The sequence below is a fragment of the Pteropus medius genome, unplaced genomic scaffold (genome assembly GCF_902729225.1).
Source record: "Pteropus medius unplaced genomic scaffold, Ma_sr-lr_union100, whole genome shotgun sequence".
NCBI classification, from domain to species: Eukaryota; Metazoa; Chordata; class Mammalia; order Chiroptera; family Pteropodidae; genus Pteropus; species Pteropus medius.
The window spans coordinates 15,474,240-15,501,962 of NW_024355205.1; the positions used below are offsets into that span (position 1 = coordinate 15,474,240).

At 38.0% G+C, this 27,723-nt stretch overlaps 1 protein-coding gene, 1 long non-coding RNA gene and 1 pseudogene across 14 annotated transcripts in view; 1 reads left to right on the top strand and 2 right to left on the bottom strand.

Moving 5' to 3' along the window:
* VEPH1 (ventricular zone expressed PH domain containing 1) overlaps window positions 1-27,723 on the top strand; it is a 184,503-nt gene that overhangs the window by 97,001 nt on the left and 59,779 nt on the right. For 12 of the 13 annotated variants that reach the window (XR_005651754.1, XR_005651753.1, XM_039857868.1 and 9 more), the window contains 2 exons: window positions 7,853-8,062; window positions 8,666-9,063. Coding sequence is in view for 11 of the 13 variants with exons in the window: in XM_039857868.1 (XP_039713802.1) it covers window positions 7,853-8,062; window positions 8,666-9,063 (608 nt within the window). In the remaining 2 variants the exon portion in view is untranslated. Of the gene's footprint in view, window positions 1-7,852; window positions 8,063-8,665; window positions 9,064-23,629; window positions 23,779-27,723 lie in introns of those variants that run through there. The other variant, XM_039857874.1, reaches the window with a different exon arrangement.
* Window positions 744-27,557, bottom strand: LOC120598801 (uncharacterized). The gene is made up of 4 exons (XR_005651756.1): window positions 27,521-27,557; window positions 26,901-27,090; window positions 2,994-3,156; window positions 744-1,905 (listed from the first exon to the last, which is right to left on the bottom strand). It is a non-coding gene; the product is annotated as an uncharacterized LOC120598801 (long non-coding RNA).
* LOC120598989 (uncharacterized) lies at window positions 10,582-10,700 on the bottom strand (annotated as a pseudogene).

The window sequence follows — 27,723 nt, forward strand, 5'->3', positions numbered from 1 at the left end:
TACTAACAAGAATTCCCAGTTTTTCAGGCAAGACATGTTTATACAAAGAGAAATTGATTCTTTGAGAGCAGCTGTTGGCTCAGGGAATATACACGAGGAGGTTCAGGACCATAATTAAAAACATGTGATGTTCTGGTCAGCCTTGCCCCCTGCTTAGAAAAAGCCAAATGTGATTTCGCCCCACCAAGGTAACCAGAGTTTTAATTTAAAAGAGTCTCTTTTCAATCTAGAGAGGTCTATGCTGGTCACTTGTATAAAAAGAATATCATAAGAGCCGTCTGTGGCAGTAGCCATGGCTGTCGTTATTCCTTGCGTAGGGAAGGAAGGAATGGTTTTGGTTCTTTGCCCCTCTTCTCACCGAAGAGGTTAAGTCTGACATGTGGTACCATTTATGTTCCATCTGTTGTTCATTTACTCCACCATTTGTCCTTCCTTAAAGCAGCATTTATGGTGATGTGAAGGTCTGTAAAGGTATTTCAGGAATTTCTTTATCGGCAAGAGATGTAGGTGGGAGACATCCTTATCGGCTTTGGAGACAATGAAGCAAGCCCGGGGAGTGCGAGGCCCAGAGGGGCTGATGCAGGTGTGGGCACGAGGGCCGGGGTGCAGGCAGGGCAGCCCCGCCGAGAGGTGTGAGCAGCGCAAACACAGCCTTGCCAGGGGAACCAGGCCCCTTTCCTGTAACACAGTGGTGTTCAAAACACAAGACACACCGAAAAGGAAAAGAGCTTTTCATCGAGCTCCTATGGCTTGGTTTCCCATTTCAAACAAGACCAAACACCAAAGCTTTAACCTGGAGGGAAGGAAAAAATGGGCCGAGGGAGAAGTGAGAAGGACTTGACCCCTACAGGCCTTGTGGAAAAGTGACAGCTGAGGCTGAAACAGTTCTTACTTGACCCTGATGATCTGGTATATGCTGGTTTGGTTCCCCAAACGCTCCCTCTTCTTTTTAGGTATTAATCATAATTGAACTCTGAAGTTGCTATTTGCATGACGTTTCCTGAGTTTTGAACACCTTTCCAGTTTTGGTTAAAGGGGATGCCAAAATTTATCTTTCAGATCACCGTGAAGGGTTGCTCAGTGATTAGATGTCATTTCTGTTCTGATGTCTTCCCACGGAATGCCATTCAGCGATATTAGGGTACAATAATTCGTGTGACTATCACAAAATCCATAATATGAATTACTTATTCCTGGGGTAAATTCAGATGCCACCTGAACCAAACACCTGCTGAGAGACGGTAGGGAAGGGCTGTGAAGTGGGTGAGCTCTGGAGGTGAAGTTTAATGTTGGATTTACTAGTTGACCTTCAGTAAGTTACTCAACATCTCTATGTCTCAGTTTCTCCATCTGTAGGTGGAGAGGGTAATAGGGCCTGCCCTACTGGATTATGTGAGAAATAATTCATGTAGCGGACTAGAATAGAGACTGCCTAGTACATAGAAAGCCCTCAGTAAATATTAACAGCATCAGTGCTCTGTTCAGGTGGCAAGCTAGCAGGTGATCTCGCTTAGCACGTCCATTAGACCAGAGCTACTCAAAGCGTAGCTCATGAACCAGCATCCATCTGCAAACTGTTCTTTACCAGCTTGCACCAAGGTTATTATATAGATCGAAAATAAGCGTTTAGAACTTTTATAGCAATTTAACATTGCTACAATACCCAAATGTATGATCGGTGGGCTTATACCATGTATGTCTTTGTTTTATTCATTTTATTACTCTGGTAATTTATTTTTACTGCATTTTACAAAAATAGTGGTCTGTGACACATGAAAATTAAAAAAACCAAAACGCGGATGATAGAAAAGCATTGCCTTAAATCCTCGATGCAGCTGAGCCTGGACAAATCTCAGAACTCTCTTTAATCACGATTATGTTGCTCCCTAAACTTTCCTTTGGGACCTAAAAATAAAAGAGATTTAATACATGAAAGGTCATGAACACACAACACGTCAGCCACAACTGAGATACAGCTATTGTGGAATGGCTCAGCTGAGGAAAAACAGTTCTTAATGGTATTCATATTTGCCATCAGGCCAAAGGTGGACTTTTTATTAGTTGGCAGCCTGAAGGCTGTCAACTAGACTTTGCTGGAGGTAAATGCTGAATTCTGGGTGGACTAGGAATTGAATCACAGGATTGTGTATAGAATTCCAGCCCCAGCTCAGTCATCAGTGTGTTTGACTAACTATATTCTTCTATTTCTGGGCAGTTATGTTTTTACCTATTAAAAATAGGGTAAGGTATGATATTTGGGGTGGAGCCTATCAAAAGATGTATCAGAAAGGAAAGCTTAACCATCTTCTTGCTCATCAAGCTGACGAGTGACCACGTGTTAACTTTTTTCCTCTTCAGGCCCAGTGGTTGCATTTTCATGGCAGTTACCCTCGCCTTAATCCTAACTGCCAGACCCTGTGACCTGCTTATGTTCCCAGACTATAAAATTAGCCTAGAAAAGAGGAGCATGTTTTCACAGTTCTTACCCCTGATTCATGGTGCTCTGATGACATTACTACTTTACATTTTTACAGCCCTTGATGGCTTACAAGTGCTGTTGTAACTTGTGCCACATCTAGATGGCAATTCGTTAGGATCCAGCAGCTTCTATTCAAGTTGCTGCTCATCCAGTCTGCCCATTCTAGTCTCAGGAACTTTGACTGAAGACCTGGGGGACATGTGAACCAGTATTTATCAGTGGCAAAAACTGACAAGGTAGTTTTACCTCAGAATTGGTAAAGACCTTGGAAGGCTTACGGGTGGGGAAACTACGAAGCGGGAACTGCATTCTGTTTACTACGCACCAATTCAAATAAGGTGCACGTTGTTTTAAATCTCATCTCCCTGCAGAATTAGGGAAACCCTTAGCAGCCTTTCTTGATCAAGGGAAAATGCCCCTGTTTGCTTCATCTTCTGTTATGTCATCATATGGGCAGGTGCTTCTCAAACTTGCATGTGTCAGTAGGGCAACTGGGGATTGAGTTAAGACGTACATTCTGATTTGGTAGGTCTTGGGTGAAGCCTGAGATTCTGCATCTCCAACAACCTCCAAGGTAATGCTGGTACTGCGGTCCAGTGCCTCCACTTTGAGCAGCAAGGGCAGGGGCTTTGCACTTTGTTCATCCTTTTTCCATGTCCTATTCTTCCTCATGTCAGCTGAAAGAAAAGTGAACAAATGACTGAGCATTTGCATTACAGTGATCACTTCCCTGTATCAGGGCTTTTAAACTTTTATTCTAATTGCAAGGAATTCTCTCTCTGTTTGTAATAGCTCAGAATTCATATATGCAGTACGATATTTCCATATTCCAGCTCACAAAGCAGGGAGCCTTTAGCCTATACTCTGTAGGATGCTGCCGTGGTGGTTGGGAGGACTATGTGGTCTTCTCTGGCTTTGAGCAGGAGAAGCTTATCTTCCAGGTTTGGCATCCCCTGCACAAGCCACCTTCTTTCAGTATCAAATGCCCACACTGGGCAGCAGCCACTCCCATTTTACTATTTGACTTTTTCATGCCCATTCTGTATGGACTACACAGTCAAACGTATTATCTTACATAATGCTTCCAGAGATCTGGTGATGTAGTATCGATCATCCCATTTTATATGACAATAATGAGATGTAGAGTCAGAAAGAGGTTTGCCACATTCCTAATAAACAGGATACTGGAGACATGAGCCTAGGACATTTCCCTATAAGGCCATGTTCGGTCCATACACCCACAACCATCTCCTTTTGAAACCACTTTTAAAATCTTGTGTGACTAAAATAAACTATGGAGTCATTTCATTTCAGCAAAGTTCTCTCAATGGCATGACCACATTTGGGTCCCCGTATCACAGGGCCTCTGCTGGTCTCTGCTCTTCCCCACGAAGCAGGTCTGAGGCAGAACAGAGTACCAAGAACCTAGGCTTCTCAAGCCTTGCCCTTAGTGTTCGGGTGCAGTGGTCCAGCAGTACTACTCACTGCGGTTCCAAAACAGATGATAGCACCGTGGAGCTGGGGGATCATCTCTGTCATCCTTATGATGACTAATGACCCAAGAAATTGCTGAAGAGTAAGGAATATATAGCATCCTAAGAATTTAGAGCTCCCATATGGACTCGATCCATTATGTTGTCCTACCTCTCTAACAAGCTCAACTCTGCAAGAGTACATATCCTGGACATGGGATCGTAAGCCAAGCTCGTCAAACATTAACTAATATTATTTTTCTTTGATTTAAGGAGCCAGGAAGAGAGGCTGCCAATCTCTTGACGCCTGCCAGCTTTATAGTCTCATCTCCCAGCTTAGTGAGAGCAGAGAGCTACCCAAGGGCCAATTTGTTTCCAAGGGGAGTCCCGCTCACACAGAGGGAGGTAATTAGGCCTCCCCGGCATGCCTAGAGGTATTTTTTAAAACTTTACTTTGGCAACAGAGACCAGAAATCATTCAGACTGGAAATCATCTGAGCCTCTTGTAATGTGGTGTGTTGAGTGAAAGCCAAGTTAATATTTAGGGGATTACAGAACTCTGACAAAGATTTCTGTAACATTACCTCTGGAGTTAAAAGTGACAAATAGAAAAGAAATAGCAACCCCAGCCCACTGGGCCTCACCTCCACCATCCCCCACAAGTAAAGGCACACAGGACCAGTGGCTTCACATATGGGATGCCTTTCCTTGCTCTAGAAGGAATGCAGTTTACCTCTGGAAAAGTTCTTTGTTTTTGAACAAATTCTCTCCTATCTTTTTATATTAAATTTAAAAACCAAGTGGAGAGGTGAAGGGGCAGCGAATGTTTATTTTAAACTTGAACATCTACCTACCATTTCCTGACCTTTCGACCTATTGGAACCAAAACCTTTCTTAACTTCCTGCTAGCAAAACTGCATGACAAGCCCTGGTGAATTGATGGTCAGTGACAGAAAGGGCCCTTTAGTCCATCTTGCAGCTTTGGCTGCCTTGGTGACTCTTTATTACCATGCCTTATCCTGACTCCTTGTTATATAAATCTTCAAATCATGAAAACAAGAAAGATTGTATGTAAGAGGAAGTCTTTGTGGTAAGAATCCTACTCATCGGCCTCATATCTAGAGATCATTTTTCTGGTCCAGAGCTTTATCTGATTGTTCCTTCTTCATTCTTCTTATTTGGCCTTTCACAAATCTTTTTACTCCCACTCTTGCTCCTTGCTTCTTTCCACATTCAATATTTATCAAATGACACTAACCCCAAGGACTAAGAGAAGTGACCAGTGCCTCGTGAATATCTGGTAGACCTCGGAAGGTTGGGGTCAGGGGAGAACAAGCTGGCATCAGAAATCAAGATAGTCTCAGTTCATTTATTCCACAAACACTTCAGGTACCTGTGTGTGCCAAGCACTGTGCCAGGCACAGGGGAACAAAAATGAGCAGTACAGGACCCTGTATTCCAAGCATCAGGGTTTACCCAAGAATAGGGTTTCCAGATTTAACAAATAGAAATACAGGACACCTAGTTCATTTTCAGATAAAGAACAAATAATTTTTCAGTATAAGTGTAATTACTTTAGTATAGTATAACACATTTTTAGTATATCCCATTAGAGACATGCCTATACTTAAAAAAATTTTTATCTGAAATTTAAATTTGACTGGGTGTCCTGCATTTTACCTGGCAACCTACCCCAGAGACACCTGCCCTGCCCCTCGTGGGGTCAGCAGATGTCCAAGGATAACTCTTAACTTCTTGCATGCCCAAAGTCCCCTCAGAGGGATGCTATATACGATCTGAAGGAGAAGGACGGTCTACGCCCAGCTACAAGCACCCTCGCTCACTAAGGCCACAGTGCTTACTAACTGATACCTGGTAACTGGACATGTGGCAGAGAAAGGGACCTTAGTGACTGCCCTCTCCTAAAGTCTGATACCATCACATTCTCCAGGGACATCAGTTCCCTCCAAAATGTGGAATATTGATCAGCCTGTGTCTACACCACTGATGTTTTCTCTACACATTAACACAAGGTATAGACAGGGCAGAGTAAGTTTCCAAAGGAACAATAATAATACAATTAATGACAATAACAATACAATCTAACATCTATTGACCGCCTGTTATGCGCTAGGAGCAATTTTTCATTCTAGTCCTGTCATTTCATCTTCCCAACCAGCCTATGAGTTAAATACAGTTGTGTTCTCCATACTATAGATAGAGAAATTGATATGAAGAGTACAAATAATAATTTTAAAAAAAAAGATCTCCATAAGTAAGAAAAGTAAGAAGTTATGGTTCATATATACAATGGAATATTACTCAGCCATTAAAAAAATGAAATCCTACCATTTGCAATGACATGAATGAACCTAGAGGTTATTATGCTGAGTGAAATAAGTCAGACAGATAAAGATAAATACCATATGATTTCACTTATATGCAGAATCTAAGAAACAAAAAGAACAAACTAATCAAGAACAGACTCACGAATATAGAGAATAATCTGGTCACGGCAAGAGGAGAGGGGGTTTGGGGAGCTGGGAGAATGGGGTGAAGGGTTAAAGAAGTACAAATTAGTAGTTGATAGATGGTCACAGGAATGGGGAGCACAGCACTGGGAATGCAGTCAGCATTAATGTAATGACTAGGTGGAAAGCCAGAGGAGAGAAACAGCAATTAGGGGGATCATTTTATAAACTATATAAATGTCTAACCAATGTACTGTATACTTGAAACAAAATAATAAATAAAATAAAATAAAATAAAATAAAATAAAATAAAATAAAATAAAATAAAATAAAATAAAATAAAGCAGTACCATTAAAAAATGTATTTTCTCACCCTCACCTAAATACTATGCCAGGTTTACTTTGGCCCTTAGGGGAAAGTAGCCTTATGTTTGCAAAAGTCAGGATATTTCTATAAGCTTGAGGACCTTTCCTCAAACTCTATGAAAAATGTTAAAGAAAATCAAGTAAATACGCACAAATCAACAGAATCATTAAGCCATCTTGGTGAATGGATTTCTAGGGATTATTAACCTTTGTATTTAAAAGGAAAGATTTAATACTAACTCCACATGATATGATTGATAGTGACTGTTAAATAAAAATAAAAGTAGATCTAGGCTGGCTCGTATTAGAAGGCAGGTTAGGGAAGATAAATGCAGACTTATTTTCTATAATCATTCAATGCCTTAGCATCAGTGAGCTATTTCTGCAGCTTATCTTCAGCTCTTACTCTATCTAAAGCCCTTAGAGGGGATCCAAAGTTATTCCACAAATAGCCCCTGCCTTAAAGGAGGTAATTTAAATAGCCTTTTGAGTGTTTTATACATTCTGCTATAAAAGATATTTGGAACTATTAATATCATTCATGGAAAATCTCTTTCATCCAACAATAAAATTCAGAAAGATGTTTTTTGCTTTGTAAGATGAAAGAGACACACTGATTTCCATAAAATTAACAAAACCATGAGTTTACATGGTCCATTTGAAATGCTCTTATTCTATCAATTTCAGTACAAACAGATCAGCGCATGTAAATGTTTTAGAAAATATCTGGCATGAATTTTATATGTAAGCCATGCTTTTGGAGCACTAGATAAGAATATGGTAGATGACCATGAAAACTGCTTTTTAGTCTCTAAATCCTTTCATGTATTTCTAATACAAAGTTGACTTAAACACTAATGCTTCTAAATTTCAGGCAGAATATGCTATAAAAACAATTTCAAAGACCTATGTTCATAATTGTCACTCAATAAATATTTGTTAAACGATTAATAAAAAATTATCAAGTAAAGTTTTTAGTTCTGAATAAAAAGCAGTTAGAAAGTAATGCTATTCCAAAAAGTATATATGACCAGCATCTAATACGATGGTTTTTATTCCTTTAGGAGAAAAACCAGCACTGAAATCGAATTCCCTGAGAAGCTAGAAGGACCCAAGCTCAGCATAGCTGAAAATGAAGACCATGAAACACTCCAAGTTAAGATACAGGCTTTCGAAGACAAAATAAATTCTGAGAGCAATACCCCTGGCTCTGTCGGAAGATATAGTTTGGGCCAAGTTTCCAAAGAAGAAAAAAAAGACATTAGATTTAACAGGTATAAATATTGCTAAGCTAGTTTTTTAAAGTAGCTTCATGTTTGCTATTAGTTTTGTTATCACACTCTTTGGGGTGATTATTAAGTCTCTTTTATCTATGGCCACCTAAAATGCCATCCTTTCACAAATGAAATGTCATTCACAATGCTTTCATTATCCAAACAATCTCACTTTTTTTTAAAAGGAGAATCTGAATGGAAAAAAAAAAAAAGTGTGGTTTTTTAAAAACACTTAAAATTCTATGCTAATATTGAGAATGATATTTACAAAAGCGTCTCTTGATTTCTGATGAAAAAGTTAAAGCAAAAGTAGGAAAAAATAATATAAATATGTAAGTCCACCTTTTCCCAGCCAGTTTTGCTATGTAACTGATTCCTAAATCTTTGTTTTGGGAGGTGGCCTAGATCTTCAAAGGTCTGTCTTGGCCTTAACTTGGTGGTCTGTGTTTTATCAGATCTAATTTATCAAATAGTACCAATGATCAGTTTCACACTCTACAGGAAGTAATTTTTGCCCCAGTGTTATTGTTGTTTCTTTTCCTTGTCAGTAAATGGTAGCTCAATACCTTTACTGTCTCAGCTTTCCCTTTGCTTGTGTTGTAGGTCAAAGAGTTTGGCTTTGCACACTGTGCCAACAAAGAACATAAGCTCAGATGATGGGGAAGTTGCTGAGAGTGGAGACCTACCAGCCAGCATCTCTCTTTCAGAAACAGACCCACTTCACCAAGGAAATGACAAGTCACCCTTTAAAGCAGACGCTGATGGATCACACCTGGGGAATTCTTCGGTTTCACACCCAGGTATTATACATATAGAATCAGAGAATTTGCCAGAAACAGTAAAAGAAAACTACCAGAAAGAAACTCCAGAGACAACTCCCAGTCCTGTAGAATACCAAGATAAGCTCTACTTGCACTTAAAGGAAAACCTCAGTCAAGTGAAAGCATATGCTGTGGAAATCGGAAAGAAGATCCCAGTTCCCGATCAATGCACCATTGAAGGTAAGTGCTCTGAACTCCCCAAACTTGCGAAACTTCAGACATCGCTTAAAAAAAAAAAAATGCCCAAATGATATAAATTGCCAAGCTGTTTTCTTGATCGCTTGCAAAATAGATCATTTTGAAAACATCTTTACATTATTTTAATTGTTTTCTTATTCCATTGAGGTCAGCCATCTCTTTGATTCCCATTTGAACGTACTTAGGTGCTTTATTCCACCAAATCTGATTTTTTTAAACCTTAAGATATCTTGCTCCTGGTTCTCTGACACTAGTGTTTGAGGAAATCCTGGAAAGGGATCTGTGGCCTCCGAAACAGGCTCTGGGGTAGGAGTTCAGCCAGAGGCATTTTTCCATCCATCTAATCATGCAAGGAAGCCATGCACAACATTGAGCTCCAAGAGATTTTTTTCCGCATTCATTCAGCGATCACTTATAAAGCTGCTACTGTGTGCCCGGTGCTGTGCAATCTATTCAGCTTTGTATGAGATTCATCTATGGCCCAGACACAATCCTTGACTTCCTGGAGATTAGAATATAGAAAGAAAAGAGCGAAACCATAATCAGGATGTGATACAGGTCAGGAGACAGTGAGAGTTTGAGCTAGTCAGAAAACAAAGGACAAAATAAGAAAAGGATGTCAGGGGCTGAGATTTCCGTTGGATTCGCATTTTAAGGAGGTGCCCCAAAAGCTCGGTAAAATGTTAAGCTATGACGGGATCAGTAGCAATCTCTTGCTGAGCCATGTTGAAGATGAGGCAAAATAAGTAAGTAGTAATACTGATCATATCTTTAGTTTCAGTTTTGATATTTCGTTCATCGTGGACTTTTTGCATTTTGATTTTTTAAAATATTATTTATCTTGAGTATTAAATTTTCCGATGCTTCCTTACATTTTGCACCCTAGTCCTGGTTCTGGGAAAGATGATGGGTTTGAGGCACAGGTATTAAACATGGCAGAGTGCCCTGTGCAGGCTCACCTTTCTCGTAGTGGGTTAAACGAGTTTGAATGACCCGAAGGCATTGTCAGACCAATTATGTCTTTCTTACGGTCATTCTCAGGTAGCAACCATGTTCTTCCATTGAGATGTAGATGAAGGTCCTAGCCCTCTCCTTGGACATGACGTCTTTTCATAGGCTGCAAGCCTCACTGAAAAAGCTGAGCAGCTCATCTTCCAGAAGGAAACACAGCTGAAGGATAGGGAATCCAATCCATATTCACCACCTACTATCATCCCCTTGTTTAGAAACTGGGAGAGTTTTTCCTACTTTACTGTCTGTTCTGTCTCTCACTCCAAGTCAGAAGAAATAGTCTCATGATAACAAAGGGAAAGGGAAGATTTGAAGATTTGATAATATGATTATTTAGCATGTCTGTATAGAATCTGATGTTTTCAAAGGTGTTTACATTAATTTATTTATTAGCCTTCCTTAAACTTTTTTTAGCCGAGGCAACTCTTGGTTGACCTCACAAATTGCAAGGACCTTGTCAGCTTACAATCCCTGATTTTTTATTTTTTACGCCTATAGCACCTGGTCTTCCTAGGTGGTCTCCCATCCAAGTACTAACCAGGCCCAACCCTGCTTAGGTTCCATGATCAGACGGGATCGGGCTTGTTCAGGGCAGCATGGCCATAGTTAAAACTTTTTTTAAATAGTAACAGTAAAAGTGATATTACTCATAGTCAATATAAGTTTTGGATAATTGAGTATACAAGAACTTGAGAATAGCTAAAATCAATAAAACTCGACTAATACAAATTCTTTACAATTGCCCATTTCATTAATAATCGATGTATTTAATACACAGATTAGAGAATTTAAATAAGAGAGGTTAAGTGAGTTTCCCAGTTTGACAAAGAAAGTCTGTAGCAAATATAAAGTTAGCTACATTTTTATCTACTAGAACAGTTTCTGCTTTTTGTCGGGTTTTTTGTTTGTTTGTTTGTTTTAAGTTTAGCCTAAAGCATTAAAGATATGCTATATAGTAAGTTATAATCTTGTGAAAATGTGAAGAAGTCCTGCAGAATTACTTCAAGCATCTAGTTGTCAAAAATACATGCTATTTCTTATTGCCTTGAATTATTTTGAGAGTTTGAGAGTTAACTAGGTGAGTTGGTGATTTTTTCAAAATATTAAATCTATCATCTTTACTGGAAAAAAAAAAAGTATTTTCTCTTCATGTTACCTACCAGGAATGACCTAAAACTGAATATGTATTTTTTTTAAGTTGACACTTTGGAATTCATTCATACTTTTGTAATTTCCTGGATGTTTCTGGGAAATTCCTTGCACAGATATGTGTGTGAGGGATAGAAGATTTATATGACTCACTGTAAATACATCCACCAAGAAAGGCCTCATGCTGACTGCAGGGGACACATTGTTATTATTTCAGAGATGGTGTAAACCATTCAGCAAAATGCCAGCAGTCATCTGGCTGACACAAGTTTGCTTGTTCCGATGAGTTCATTCGGCTCAACAATATCGCGTTTCTTTCCTTAAAAATTTACTGAAGAAAAAATTAGGCTTAGAAATCATGTTATGTTTAATGGGTTGTTGGTATTTGGTCTTTCTTGCTAAATTACACAAAGTAATTAAGAAACAAAGGGAAGAAATGTAAAAAAGACTTCCACAACATTAAAGTTAAAAAAGACAGATAGCCAGCAGGGAACAAAAAAAAACAAAATGTTAGTAATAATTTTAGACTGATGTTATAAGGTCCATTTATAAAAATATGACAAAACCTTTTAAAGAAGTTCTTTTGGTATTGGTTTGAATCATATGCAAAAAATTCATATTCAACTTTCTTATTTTGACGTCACTTTCATGTGGTTCAACATTTCAGTAATAAACTTTGTTGAAGGAACAAGTACCTAACTAGTCACTATATAGAGAATTTAGTATGTGGTGAATCAAGGTCACAAATAGCTTTTTTATTCCCAGTCAGCTATTTTATTATTATTGCATGATATTGATCACAGTGGGGACAGACAATGGGGTATAAAGAAAGAGATCAGCACAAACCTATCATCATGTCTGGGAAAATTGTCAAATGCCAGGTCTTATTGAGGTTGGGTCAACAGTGTCATTTTAGGTATGAAAGAGCCTGTTATTCCTAAGTCAGTAATTCTCTCCTGGGCCTTAGAGATTTCTGGCACTGGTGCAGGTTTGCCAACCACTGCAAATTATGTATTCATATGCAGAGTGATGGTCTAACATCACTGCCTGATAATATTTACATACAAGACCAATGGAATTTAGTTCATCTGCCAAAAGGCATGTTAAAAATCTGAATCACTGGTATTCATTTATGTGAACAAAAATGATTAGAGGTTTAAAAAAAATGCATGATATTGAAATACATCCTTAAAAATCTGGCCCATCACTGGAGTTCCATAAAGGATGATATAAAAGCTTATAAGAAACCATCAATGCTGCTTTGGTTAGCTTTGAAGTATTTCCTGATTGGGTGAAAATACATCCCATCTGTAGAAAATATCAGCAAGCCTGACTTGCAGAAAGATAATTTTAAAGCCAGTAATATCCCTTTTTCTAATAGACCCACATGAGTTGATTTTTCTTGACTTGAACGGATAGGAGAATATACAAAAATAAAATAAAATAAAATTTATTGTAACTATCAAGAAGCAGGTGCTTTTTTTCATAATTAATTACAAATGAAGCTTCCTTTTTGAAATTTTGCTTGTGGTCAAGTCTAGCCTCATGTTGAGATGACAGAGCGGGCAAACGCAACAGTAGTCCTGACCTCTGTCCGCTCAGTTGGTCTGATCTGGGGAATGATAATGATAATACTCATCCACTGAATGGTTCTGGTGGAGGTTTTTAAAAATAGATTAGTTTTATTTCTTTTTAAAAATAGATTAGTTTCCTTCTGGGACTAGCATCATTTATCCATGGGGAGAGTTGTAAGATTTGGAGGCAGACAAAAATCCTAACGCTTTTTCTCACAATTCAAGAGGGAAAAACAGCCAATAGAAAGATGTTACAATTTTTCTGAAGCCTCATTTTACTGAAGTGATCCCTTCGGCCCCCTCTTTAACACTTGTTAGGAAAAACTTTTCCAGAGAATTTTTCTTGGTACTTTGGAATTTATCTTGGATAACCTTACTCTCCAGTTCCCTTTTCTCCAAAGAGTGGATTTAAGTCAAAAGCAGATAGATATAATGGCAGTTAGTTTCTCCCCTTTACTTTCTCTTGCCACCTATATCCTGGTTCCGGTCAGTTGCAATGGCCCATGAGAAACATCCAGATAATAAGGCTAAAGGGAGATCTATAGACCCCCCTCCAAATTTCTCTACTAACACCAGGTTACTGTTCATCCCCAGCCAAGAGGAGTTTCAAAGCCCAGGCAGACAATCGCATCACCAGTAAGGACATTATGCACTTAAATCCACAATGTAACATGTTGCAAAGTCTCACTAGAGGACATCAAATAACTTTATTTCTCATTAATTATATTTTCAAAAGCTCCTCCTTCTTAAAAAAAAGTTTAATTTTCTTTGACTGTTCAAATAACTAGAGAAAAAATGCTCTAACCATGCTATTGGACAAAGGGATACGTTGCTTCTCTGCAACTTGGTTTATCTAATGTTTATCTATGAATAAAATGTATGTTCATCCCACTAGGAAACAGCTCAAAGTAAGACTAGTAAGCACATGTACACTCTAGGGCAATTTTGTATAAAAATCCAGGGGAAATTATCTGCCTGCAGATGAATTGAGTTGTCCATGCCCTTTGAAATGGTCAGTTTCCCTAATATAGTGTCCACCTTGAGTATGTCCCTAGTAAGTTTAAAGGGACTTTGCTAATAAATAAACAGAAGCAAAAGTAAATACATAAATGGAGCAAAAATGCACAGGAGTACATTTTTGGGTGAGTATATCTCGCCTAAAGGTGCCACATTAACAGGAGAAGGAGACAAGGAAGAAGCGGTTTAGGAGCAGAAGTAATTTGCTGTGACATATTTCATATTTTTAAATATTTTCTTCTAAATGTATTATTTTTAAAATAGAAGATTATATGGCATTATACTCATATATATAGGAGTATTTTTAGCTATTTTTAGAGGAGCTGGTACTCAGAGACTATCATCAGTCATCCGTTGTTGTTGTTTGGAGACTGTCTTCACTCCAAGGATACAGTGCTGTACAAAATGCTTCTGAGCCACTGATGGTCCCCAGCAGAAGACTACATTCAGATCCGGCTTGCCACAAACCGAATTTCAAGAAAGTGAATGTTATTTTCCCATTTACTTCTTTTGTGAAACTGGCAGTATATGCCCTGTAGGGAGAAAAAAAAATGGTCCCTGGATATTATCAAATCTCATTTAAAGCCTGAGCAAATCCATATTTCTGAGCAATGTTGGTGATGAAGAGCTAGCTGGTAGCCAGGAAACGAAAAAGAGATTATATGACTGAGAAAAGGGTTTTGTTGTGACAGAGGAAAAGGAAAAACAAAAACAACCAGAAAAAAAGGTAATTTCTTCATTTGCTCCACAAGAAACATCAAACTCTAGATGACAAAGTATTTTTAACTATTTTTCCCGAAACACAGGCAATTACATAGTTGGCAATCAGGGGTCCAGATATTTGATAATTTAGCAGGCACTTATTGGTGTTATGGTCCATTTTCAGAGAGGAGCATGTTTATAAACTGCAAATGAGTCTATCTAAAGCAGACAGAGCCTCGTGTTGTGTTGGCAGACTCAGTTGGAGTGAGTGAAAACAAGTTAAATAAAGGATACCGAATTCCTGGATTTTCTCTGTCCACATTGTTGCCCTGGCCACATTAGAGACAAGTAAGAAATTACAAAATGCAAATTGAAAAAAGAGTTTCAGTGGACTTTAATTTGTTTTCTTTTTAAAAATTAAGCTTATTGAGGTAACATTGGTTAATACTATTATATAATCTTCAAGTGTACATTATAATTTGACATCTGTATATTCTATTGTGTGTTTACCACCCAAATCAGTGGACTTTAAAAAAATAAATCGTTTTACAGAAAATCATCATTTTTCAGATAAAATATTCACATCAGTTATCCAACAGCCATTAAAATATTATGCCACCATTAAAACAAGCCACAAATGTGGGAAATGTAATACCACTGCAGAAACTCTGAGTGCGATTCTGCTTGTCACATCAAACCTCCTAATTTCTAAGCAGGCTTTCCAGATTGGCTTCTTTCACTAGTAATATGGATTTAAGGTTCTTTCATGTCTCTACATAACTTGGTAGCTAATTTCCTTTTAGCTCTGAATAATATAACATTGTATGGATGCATCCACCACTGTGGTATTGCACAGAAGAGGGTCATCACTGCCATAAAAGTTCTCTGTGCTGTGCCTGTTCATCCTGACTATTCATTTTTCATTTATTCATTTGTTTTACAAATATTTCTGAGTGTCTGCTACATGCCAGCATTATTCTAGGAACTTGAGAAACATCGGTGAATGAAACAGGTAAATGTCCTTGCCTTCACAGAGGCTGTTCTAGAGGGAAAAGGCATAACATAAACAATAGAAATGATAAATGAGTAAAGTATGTAGGATATTGGAAAGTGTTAACGCTATGATAAAAGGGAAAATAGAGCTGGCTAAGAAGAACCAGGACAGGGGAAAGAATATATATTCTTTTGGGGATGGGAGTTGAGGAAAAGGGGAGTGGGAAGGAGAAACTTGCATATTTTGAAATATACCTCTCTGCAAGGTTTAGAAATTTTTTAACAAGAGTATTTGGCTTCAGTAATAGAGAGAGATGCTGGTAACTTGACCCAAGTGATAACTCCAGACTCTCCAGCATCCTGTCTAACCAGAGTCTGTAGAATGGGGATTCAGTCCCAACTCTGCTGTTGGGCAGTTTTCAATTGCTAAAACAGGTCACTTCATCTCCTTGTGCCACCACTTCCTCCCCCTTATGCTAAGAGTGTATTACAGGGTCATGGATGTTCAACATGTCTCCTTAAAGAGCTTCAGAGGCCCCTTCAAAGGGCCCCAGACCTCCTCCCCACACTACCCTGCAAACAGAGCAGCTCTGAGTTGTCTGGGTTTACACACTGGCCTTCCCGATAGATTCCTGTTTAAACCAAGAATTCTATGGCTTAAAGAAACTTGAAAAACACTCAGGTGGATCATTTTTGAGGTCCTTTTAAAGGTCCTTTATGCTCTAAGTTAATTATTTCTAACTGCCTTATGTCTGAGCCAACAAAATGTGAAACGTTTGTTTTTTTGGCTGAGTTCTTTTACCAGCCTCAACTTTATTGCTAATTTTATAACTCCAATATAAAGTTTAAAAAAAAAAAAAACACTGCTTTTGTATATTAATTTCCTGTCCTTTCTCTAGACTTCTGTATTTATCAATTTATTTCAGTTTGTTGGGGAAAAAAATGGCCAAATTGTTCAATATTTTTGAGGATTGTCTCACTTTCTGCCCAAATATATTAATATCTATCGAAGAGCCAATTATGATCAGCAAATTAATGCATTGTGCCTACCCTGGCTGGTCTATTCTTATTCAAATTGTTTTATTTACCTTACTTAATGGAAACCAATCTTACTTCAAATTGTGTATGAGCACCTATAAAATATATGAAACAAAAAGACAAGTCACTGAATGTAAGGGAGAAAAAACAAACAGAAATAAAATAAATCCAGTAGTTGAGTTATTTTTCAGATATTTATACCTGAAAATTCTCACAATTGTTAAATGTGGTTTGCAGATTTACTTCTGAGCACCCTCGTGAAAATCCAGTCTCCATAAATATAAGGATGATAATTTATGAGAGAAAAATAAAAGCCGTTTATTTGGTTGATGACTGCTGTACTCACTGAAGCTAGTTCATCAAAAAAAAAAAAAAAAGGGTGTTGATGTTATGCAACAAACATGTAACCACTAAATATAACAATAGAGCAGTGGTTCTCAACCAAGGGCAATTTTGTCCCGGGGTTGGGGACTTTTGGTAATGTCTAGAGACATAGTTGGTTACTATAACACAGAGAAGAGAGGCAGGTGCTATTGGCATCTAGTGGATACTGCTAAACATCTCATAATGAAGAGAAGAGCCCTCCAAAATATCAGTTATGGTTGAGAAACCCTGCAACAGATCCTTGTTTCTCAAAATGTGGTCCAGGGAGCAGCAGCATTGATATCACCTGAGTACCTGTTAGAAATTCAGATTCTTAGGCCCATCCTGGGCCTGCTGAATCAGCATCTATAGTTTAACAAGATCCTTCAGGTGATTCATGTGTACATTAATAGTAGAAGCACTACTATTATAGGAATGAGACATTCTAGCATGTCCCAATAGTAAAGAAAAGAATTTTCTTTTTTATACTGAATTTGTAGTTTAATTAACTGACTCAATTTAATCCTCACCTCGTAATTGAAGAGATGAGCTGTTTTTTTTCTCACAGACACTCAAAGATACCAAACTCAGTTATCTGGACTGTTTGTGATACTCAATTTGCGGTTCCCATTGTCCTTAGATTCATCTCATAGGAAAAGATAAATTGGCTTCAAAGACAGGAAATTCTACTTGATATGTGTTTGAATTTTTAGTGTGTAACCTTCTAACTTTTTATAAACATGGTAGTTTTAACAGCTTTAAAAGACCTACAAGTATCAAATATGTTTCAATTATGTTTAGCCACATTGTGTAAATGAATTTGCAACATATGGATTACATTACCCTTAAAATATGCAGAGAATTAAAATTAAGCAAAAAATATGTTTTCCTATATTTTGAACCCAAAACATTGAAAGGTGGGTTGAAACGAGTATCTATATCTGAATTCACCTATCATTGATATTTAAAGATTAACCTAATTGGCCCTCGTTTCTTTTAAAAGGAACTGAATTCATTGTATTTGGGGCCATCTTTTCTCTACTGAATCTACATGATTTCTTCTAAGTTCTTTTAAAAAGAACCTTGAAAATATTTAAATAAAAACTATCTTTTCCAGTAAATGTGGACAGTTAAGACTTCCTACATCCCTATCATGTCTTTCAACTGAATTTTTATTTTATAGTCATACCAGTTTACCATTCAATTATACACTGGGTTTTTTCTTTCATTTGTTTTTTTAGCAAAGGCTTTGAACTCTTATAAACAATTGAATCTACAGAAAAAAAATCAAGATGAGCATAGACATCCTTTGTGTTCTTACAACATTGATATTATACAATCTCTCTGTAATTCCAATGTCAAATGTATATTAAACACTTAAGATGTTTGTTAATGTTTCCAAAAATTTTGTCATGTTAAATTTTGCATTCTCTGAACTATTGTATATTTTTAATTTATGTGCAACAGTAAGAAGAATATTCTGTCCTTATAAAATTCAGTAACTATATAAATTAAAGGGTTTATTTGAGAATTTAAAGCACTAAAACATGAGAAAATCTCCAAAGCAAAGAATAAAGCAATAGCATATTGCCATTCTTGATTTGTTAGAATGTTATCTGTGAATACCCTTAATGTAAATTCTAGTGCCATAATGAATAAAGGAACCCATCTAAGTTTAAATTAGAAACTGATTTTTCAAATAGTTGGGGTTTAAAAAATTCCCAAAAGCTTTTAGTCAAGCATTGCTATTGTTAACTTTTGAACTCATGTACATTTTAAAGAAATGTAATTCACATGTTTCAAATTCATTTTCACTTTACCCATAGCGATATGGTTTGGCAAACTCTTCTGATCCCCATAAGGCGTTTTACTGATAATGGAATACTCATCAAAAAATGACCTTTGCTGGCATTAAGAGACCTGTACCAGAATGCTATAATGATGGCCCTACTGACTTTTGAAGAAAATCAGTCTTTTTCTGATTTTAGTCACACTCTTTTCCTTCACCTCAGATACGATTAGAAACAAAACAAAACCTAACTGACATGGAATCATGCAATCAGCTGGTTATGCGTAAGATTTGTACAAGGAGATGTGGATAGGCTTCTCAACTCATTCACATTAGGTAAGGGCGAGCTTGGTACCATCCCCAAGATGAAGCAGTGATGGGAGTTAGGGACCATAAAGAGTCTGAGAGGAATCTCTCTTCTCTTTTTCAATTTAAAGTCTATACCTCTACCACCTTGTTGGGCAGGAGCCTTATTTAATCTCTATTGGAAATGCATTCCTGTGTGTTCTCACTCTTTCTTCCTTGCCTCAGGACAGAAGGGGCTGAAGTTCTCCAGACAGATAAGGGTCTGGAGACACAAGAACTCAAAAGGCAGAATGTGGGGGTGGGGTGTGCCCACTGAATAGGCCAGTATCATAAGAGCAATCATAGCAGGCAGCTGCCTTTGCACCCACTTGCCCTGGGCTGGACACTGACATCCCAGGAGGAAGAACAGGGGAGACATCTTTGGTGTCCAGTTAACTAGAGCAGAGAAATCCATGCCACAGTGAGTCTGGCCAGAGTCAGCCCTGGCAGGCAGCTTAGGCCTTCCCAAGTCACAGGTCACTGCCTCATCAGACTAACGACCTTCCCAAAATACTTCTTTGTGCCATAGAAAGGGGCTTCTTGGAGCCCTTCACTCTCCTCATATGAAGTTCCCCACTGGGCAAGTAGAAGCCCAGGGCACCAAATATGGTCTCCTCAGCTCCTGGGGCCCTCGACCAGGCCCAGGGTGGGACAAGAGTGTTGGGTTTGGATTCCCAGAGACAGAGTTAGAGGGAGCATCCTGACCACAGCAACTAAGACAAACGCAGTCAGCACCGAGGCTCTGAGCTGGTATCCCTGAGACATCTCTGCTCTCTGCAGGCCCTGTACCTTCTCTATCCCCAGTGCCTGGCACCGTGCCGAGCACAAAGCAAGTGCTCAACACACACAGTTGAATGAATGAATGGACAAACAAACCAACAAATGATGAGTAAGGAGCAGGCTTGCCCAGAACCTGACCTAGTAGACGGTGTGTATTCCACGAATGTGTGACTGATCTGCATCCTTCTGTCAAGTGGACTTGAATATTGCATGTGACCTTTCATTTATGGTTAGGCTGACAGCCTTTATTTAATTAGAAAAAGAAAAATTAATTGTCTTCTTATTTCTTCTTATTTTCAACATAAAAAGTTGAAAACCCACAGAAACTACCACAAATAAAGAAATTATATCTTGAAACATTAAAAATGAGACAAAATCGTTAATCATTATCTGGGAATACGTGCATGGGATTTTTCAAAACATTTGATATACTGAAGAAAATACTGAATTAGTGGAAATTGGTAAGTGCTAGTTCTTTTTCAGTAAAGGAGCTTCATCATAGTTATTCATAAACTTGGAGGAGAAGTGAGAGTGAGGAAGTTGGGTGGGTGGTCAGGATCAGCCAGGGTGGAAGCCAGAAGTGGCTCTTCTACAATAATGGACAATTCATTGCATATTCAAGAATTAAATGAGACAAGCATCTCCCCAAAATATTACTTCTAATATTACTTCTAAGAGCTTTTCATAATTGTAACCTGAAATTCAATCAGTATCCACGTCGTAGGCTTCAGCTACTAAGGACATTAATTGCATATGGATTTTTTTTATCTGTAGGAGAATATGGGGTGGGTGACGAGGGCACAATATAACTTTCCAGAACCCCCACCTCCCATATCTAGGAAAAACATGGGCTGAGGGTGGACGAGACAAAAACTTCTCCTCCCCAGGACAGTTCCAAAGGCTGTGTCACCTGTGGGGAGAATGATCTTATTCTCCAAACTCAAAATGGAACATGGAAGCTGGAGGAAAAAAACCCAAAGCTAAGTGCCAATTTATTTATATCCAATGGCTTTCAGACACGATTCTTAGATTCTGAGTATTTTATGTCTCTATAGCTGGTATTGCCTGAAATCACTTTATATACAAAACAAACTTAGCTCAGCACTTATCCCTCAGAAGGCTAGCCCACTGTGATAAAAACTTGATGGCAGCTGACAGAGTAATTGAATTTATCAACTAACACAGCCCAATGTTAATACATTTCCCAGTGGAAAAATTTTCCTCGTGAAGTTAAAATTTTTTTTTTACAATTATGAAAGTATGACGTTCACAGTAAAATTTGAAAAATAGAGAAAAGAATAAAGAAAATTATCCTTGATTTTACCTTTTTACCACTTTAGAAATTTTATGTATTTCCTTCCAGGACTTTTCCTATGTTGAAAAATATTTTGACCTTTTAGGAAAGGGATGTTTTTCCAAGATACTTCACTTTTTAATCATGACGATGAAATTTGAGTTTGAAAAATGTGGACTAGTTTAGAAGTACAATTTAAGGACTTAAGCCAGTAGTATGAAATTATAGCTGCCTTTTATTACCGAGTATTAGCAGAATAATATTCTAAATGGAATATTTTTGTCGAAGCACTGGAAACAACAAATCTGCCAGTCAATTAACATTAATTTAATATGTGAAGAGTTGCCAGATTTCCCTCTGTGAGTCACATTTATCTAACAGCTATATTGGATACAAGATATTGAATTTGGATCAGTAACTTTCTTTAAAAGGATATCCTTTTGCCATATCTTGATAAAATATTTTTTTCCTGCCCATGGCATTTACTTTGACACCAAGATTAAATGTAATAATTCCAAAAATATTAACATTCTTCAAATAAGTTTTAAATACAGACAAATATTTATCTCAAGTCCTGCAATATTAATCGTTGTTATCAGCTTATATTCTAGACCAGAGGTTGGCAAACTTTTTCTGTAAAAGCCCAGATAGTAAATATATTTGGACAGAGATAGGCCATGCAGTCTCTGTTTCAACTACTCAATTCTGTCATTGTAGTGTAAAAGCATCCATAGTAATACATAAATGGATGGGCATGACTGTATTCCAGTACAACTTTATTTACACAAACAAGCGGTGAGTCAGACTATGCCCATAGCCGTAGTTTATCAAGCCTTGTTCTAGACAGTTTTTACCGACTGCCACATTCACCTAGAGTTTTATATTAGATGGTATTTAAGGATTTCTGACACCTTCTAACTAACTCTCTCTCTCTCTCTCTCTCTCTCTCTCTCTCTCTCTCTCTCTCTCTCTCTCTACTCTCTCCTCTCCCTCTTCCTCTCCTTCCTTCCCTCCCCACTCCCCCACTTACACACAAGACGTCCAATAAATATGGCTAGTCAGACGCATGTTTATCTCCACTACCACTGAAATTTCACTTAAATGATAATAAAAGAATTAAAAGGTATAAGCTTATCAGAATGGAGAAGACAGAGAACGTCAACAAAATGTTTGGAAGTATAAAGGAGATGCGAACCTGGCGGTAAACAGTGACTGGGTAAAACCATTTGTGGTCCAAGAAAGGCACCACGTGAGAAGGATTTTGTACAGTTCTGCTGAGATCTAGTTACCTGATGTTGGAGGGCCCTCAAACTGCTGCTCAGGGAAGCTGGGTCCTAACCTGACCAGCCACTGTCTGAGCTGCCACACTTAGCTAATTTGTAAAACTCCAGTAAGTGAATGGGGTGGGGGTGGGGACCTGACTCTAACTAAACATTTTGGCATTCAATGAGCTTTTGTGCCAACAAGAATTAGCAGTTTAACACCCAGTGCTTTTGCTGCTATTGAGCTATTCTGAAACCCTTTCCCTCCAGTGTTCTAAGATCCAAGGGAACATTTGCTCATATTTGCATTGTTACCCCCATTGATGAGATTCTATATAGAATCTCAAGAAGTACAAAATCAGAAGCCAAAGAATGGCAGAAAGAAGGCTTCTGGGATGCTGATTTGCATGTCTGGGCCTCTGTCCACAGAAGGAGAGAGGCTGGTAGCTATGGTGCCGGGTGGGCTGTTTGGGCATTTCACCCCATGGCCTCGTGTGAGTCCAGTAGACAAAGTCAGCGTGTTAGGAAGCTATGCGCTCTGTTGTGACAGATGCACACTTCAAGGGTCACTGAGGTCATATAGAGCAGGCTTCACTAACTCTGAGCCAATAACTCCCACCTCTTTTTCCCAGCAGAGTATTTGAAAAATTGAAGAGAAAAAAAAAAAAAATGCAAAGTTGACTGATTTTTTTGAGACAGACTCTTTGTGTGCTCTGCTCTCTCTTTTGTCCCAAAGCAGACGCTAGTTATATTCAGGTCCTGTGTGCTCTACTCAGTCGGGAAAAGCGTCGGACTCCTTGGGTTGGGGCCGCCACTGTCGCCTTGTTGTTTTCTCTCTGATTTGACTTCCTTTCCTCATAATAAATCTTCCTGGCTACTCTCTTCTTGATGTTCTGTCTCCTGTCCTCAGTTCATTGTATTTGCATTTCCTTATCCCATACATATTCCTTTTGGCCTTTAAATTTGGTCTACTCTGTTTGAGGATGTCAAAGTAAAAACACCTCCTAATATCCCACACTCACAGAGTTTGGGCTTTTCAACAGCATCTTCTCAGAGAGTGTTTCACTGGGCATAGAGCATCACAATATCAATATCAATAAGGGTGATTAAGGGAGATGGCTGGCTACTGATTTTCAGTTTTGACAGAAAGTAAGATTAAAATAAAATCAAATTAAGCAGTCCCCTCCCCTGCCCCATGTGGATTAGGAAAAGAATGAAACTTTTCTTTCAGGGACCATGAACCTCTCCTGGGTGTGGAGCATTATCTCTGCCACCATTCCCCACTAGATGCTGTCTGCTCATAGTGGAATCGGGTTCTCAAGCCTCCTGGATTTTACGTAAATGTGGATACCTACGGCACCTGTGTGCCCAGGATCTCCTGCGAAGACATCTGCAGGCATCTTGTAATTGATTAACCTTGGATTTATGCTAAGTGGGAGTTGTATTTGGGTAAAGGCCGACTCGGCAAGACCAGAGAGAGGTCAATAGTGGGCATTTGCCAAGTTGGTCCTGCAGGAAGAGCTTTGGCCATCTCACCTAGTTCAAGCAGGGAGGAGGAGTTATAATCTTAGGAAGGAAATAAAATTAACCCTACCACCTTTTGTTACACTCTTTATTATTATTTTATTCTCGGAACACAGTGTAGTCACATGATTTCCTATAAATCACTGAGCCTAATACGAGTTGCTTTGTGTGAATGTGAAGCTGGGAGACCTTTTGCCAGTCATCCTTCTATGTATGCTGGAGAAATAGACTAGCCTCGCTGCCAGAAATAGTTTTTGAAGTTCTATTCCAAGAGTTGCCAATGGGTCTTAGTGGTCACCCTGGCTAAGTTGGCTTGGACGTCATCTATTATGGTCAAGATTTATACAGATTTAAAAAGAAAAACATAGGCTACCAGGTGTGGTGAGGTCTCTGAGGACTATGTATATTGCCCCATTGCCTAGGTTCCTTCCCACCACAGGGCTCAAACCTGGATGGCTTTATCCTCACCTCTCACCTTACTCACTCCTGCCTGTTCTTTAGGTCTGAGCACAGACATCGTGTCCTCAGAACAGCCCTCTCTGACCCCCACCCCATTCTAAATTAGCAGTTCTCATATTGTTTCGGCAGGGGCGGAGGGGGGCATTCTCCTGTTTGTTTTTTTTCCTTCATAGCACTTATCACATTTGTATTTTTATATATTATTCTTTATTGTTTGTCTCCCCTGTTAAACCAAACAGGTAGCACGTCTTTTATTTTCTACTGCATATCCGATGTCTATCCTGTAGGAACTCAGTAAATGGTGTTGAATGAAAGAACTTTAAAGTCTATGTCTATGTTATATTAAATCCTTTTAATAATTTTTGTTTTACTGCTTAGAAAAAGCAGATTTTTATAAGGGGCTCTGTTTGCCCAATTTAACCTTTGTATGTCTGGATATTTTTTTATTTTATTTTTTATTTTATGTTTTGATTACCTTCTTCCCTTACCCTTTAAAAACAAACAAACAAGAAAATAGGGAATTACTTGTAAATTATTGAACAAATTATATATATATATATGTATATCTATATATATATACATATATATATGTATATCTATATATATATAATGAATACTAGAAATAGACCATCATTTGGTTTCTGTTATTGGTTTGTCTTTGTATCAGTTCCGTTATTGAGAGGCTATAAATAGATGGTGACTATTATTTGTATTTGGATATGGCTTATCCTTCTGGTTTCAGGTTCCAGTAATTTCCCACACAGACTTGCTCTTTCTAAATGGGTCAACTTATTCTTTGTAAGAATAGCTAACTTTATAAGAATCTTTATGGTGCTTATGAATATTTATTGACTAAAAGAATAACCGAATAAATTACTTTATAGAATCCTGACGAAAAGCCGGCAGTCTAGTTATCATTGTCCTCATTTTATGGACAAAAAATTTCAAGAAGTCAAATAGCCTGTCCAAGGTAATATAGCCAATAGGTGGCAGAGTCAGAATTTGACCCTTGATTCATAGCCTTGTCACTGCCTGTCTATCCCACACTGCCTTTATGAGTGTGCCATTTTCATCCCCACATCCATGTTTTCGATCATCTATAGCTCTTCTAGGTGCCTTCTGCTCCATTTATCTAGATCTACCATTCATCAAGTTTAGGTCAAGTCTTACTTCCTCTAGATCAAGTCTCACATCCTCAGTGATTCTAGTTACCACTCATCTCGCACTTAACCTTGGATTGCTATTTTGTTATGTTCATGTGTTCCTAATATTTCTTTTTAAATTGTGAGACTCTCAACCAGTCTTTTTATAGTTTCAGTACCCAGCCCAATGCCCCAGACTTGATAAATCCCCAAAATATTTGTTAATGATGATGACGATATTAGATGTTTCCGTGGTGCGGGATAACAAATGAAATCAAGCTTCTTCAAGCTTTACAACTATCCATATTGTTATAGCAACAGCATCAATGAAAAGTAACCTGTATCATCTTTCAAAATTTATGCTCTAAGAGTACGGTTCATATGAAAATACCCTCCTCAGAGGTTTTTAACTCATACTCGTAGTCTGCAGTATTGAATTTCCCTTAAGACTAAAATTATGTTCTAAAATTAGCTTCCAACTTCATGGTAGATCCTCAGAACTGGCTGCATGAAATTAGTTGCTTTCTATTCGGTGAAACCTCAATTTAGTGGTAGTGAATGAAACAAGATGCTCCCTAGTTTTCCAACGTCTGACACATGATTATGAAATCAGCTTAGAACAGATCTCCAGTGGATATCCTGGAAAGTCAGGTTTGGTTAGAAGTTGCTAAAGGCCACTTCTTGCAAGAGCTTCAAAGAAGTTGAGACAGCTGATACATACTGCGTGGAGGTCCTGTGCATAGTCAAACCTTTTGATAAAAATATATCCCTCTCCCAAGAGTGTTCTCTTGAGGCTGTTGGCTAGTGGCTGGACCAGAAGGTCTTCATTCAGAACTGACAACTAGAGAGAGCAATGAGATACACGATTCACATATAGATAATCTTAGACCCTTCCCTCTTTGCTCAGGGGGAAAAATGTAAACAGACTCATTTTAGTGGAGTTTAATAATAAAATTTCCTAAAATTTTCTGTACCCTAAATCTGGTTGCTGTTATGCATTTTGCAGAATTGTAAAGTAATTGGTAGCACATGGAATGGTACCTGCAGGGGATCGCGGCATGCCTCCTTGGTTTGCCTCTGTACAACTTTTAATAAATCTCTGCTTGGTAGAGCCAAATGTTTATTTATAACACATGGGCTTCCCCTGACAGTGTGACCACAAAGTGACTCTGTATCATTGCCAGAAATCAACTACATTAGCATCATGCAGAAACATACATATTTGTATAAATATATATATATACATATGTATGTATTTGATTTAAAATTCATAGAAATTCTAAAATTAATTTTGCATTCGCAAATCGTGCTAGCTCCTAAAAAAGTGTCCCAAATTTATTTCTGATTATATTGATACTGACTACTTTGTATCCTTACTGTTTGGACATCTAGCTTGTATTTGGCAGCCATCAAGAGTGTGTGATAGGAAAAAGTTGACTTCTTCCAGATGAACTTCCCTTGAAGATTTTGTGATTGACTGAGTCTTCGCATTTCTCTTTTGGGAGCTGAGTCGGACTCATCACTGCTATTGCAGGGCTCATTCTTTCTAGTGATGACCAAAAGTTCACTGGAGAAGTAATAAAATATCAATATAGTCATTTAAAAATAAGTTCAATTTTAAATTAGTGTCATAATGTATGTTTTGGTTATACTTATTTGGAGGAGAGTATTGGCTAAATTCCTGGAAATATTAGAAACAACATTGGAATTAACACAAAAATATGAACAGTGTTACTCACAATAACCCTTCTCTGTAATTATAAGTTCTCAGTCACCCTATCACAAATGATCGTTATTTGAATGTCATTAGTAAGGGTTGCTCCTCACTGTCTGTGCAATCAGGGGACCAGGAAAGTGACTACAGATGTCACTATCCAGGTACATCTCCTCCACAATTAATACGATGGTTTTATTTTTAAATTTGGACATTATAAGGACATGGAAATAATTGTTTAAATATATATGACCATTTCTCAACAAGTTAAGCATAGAATTACCTTATGGCTCAGCAATTCCATTCCTGGGTATAAACCCGAAAGAATTGAAAACAAGTGTTCAAACAATAATATGTACATAAATGTTCATAGAAGCTCTATTCACAAAAACCAAAAGGTAGAAACAACCCACATGTCCATCAATGAATGAATAGATAAATGAAATGTAGCATATCTAACAATGGGATATTATTCACTCATCAAAA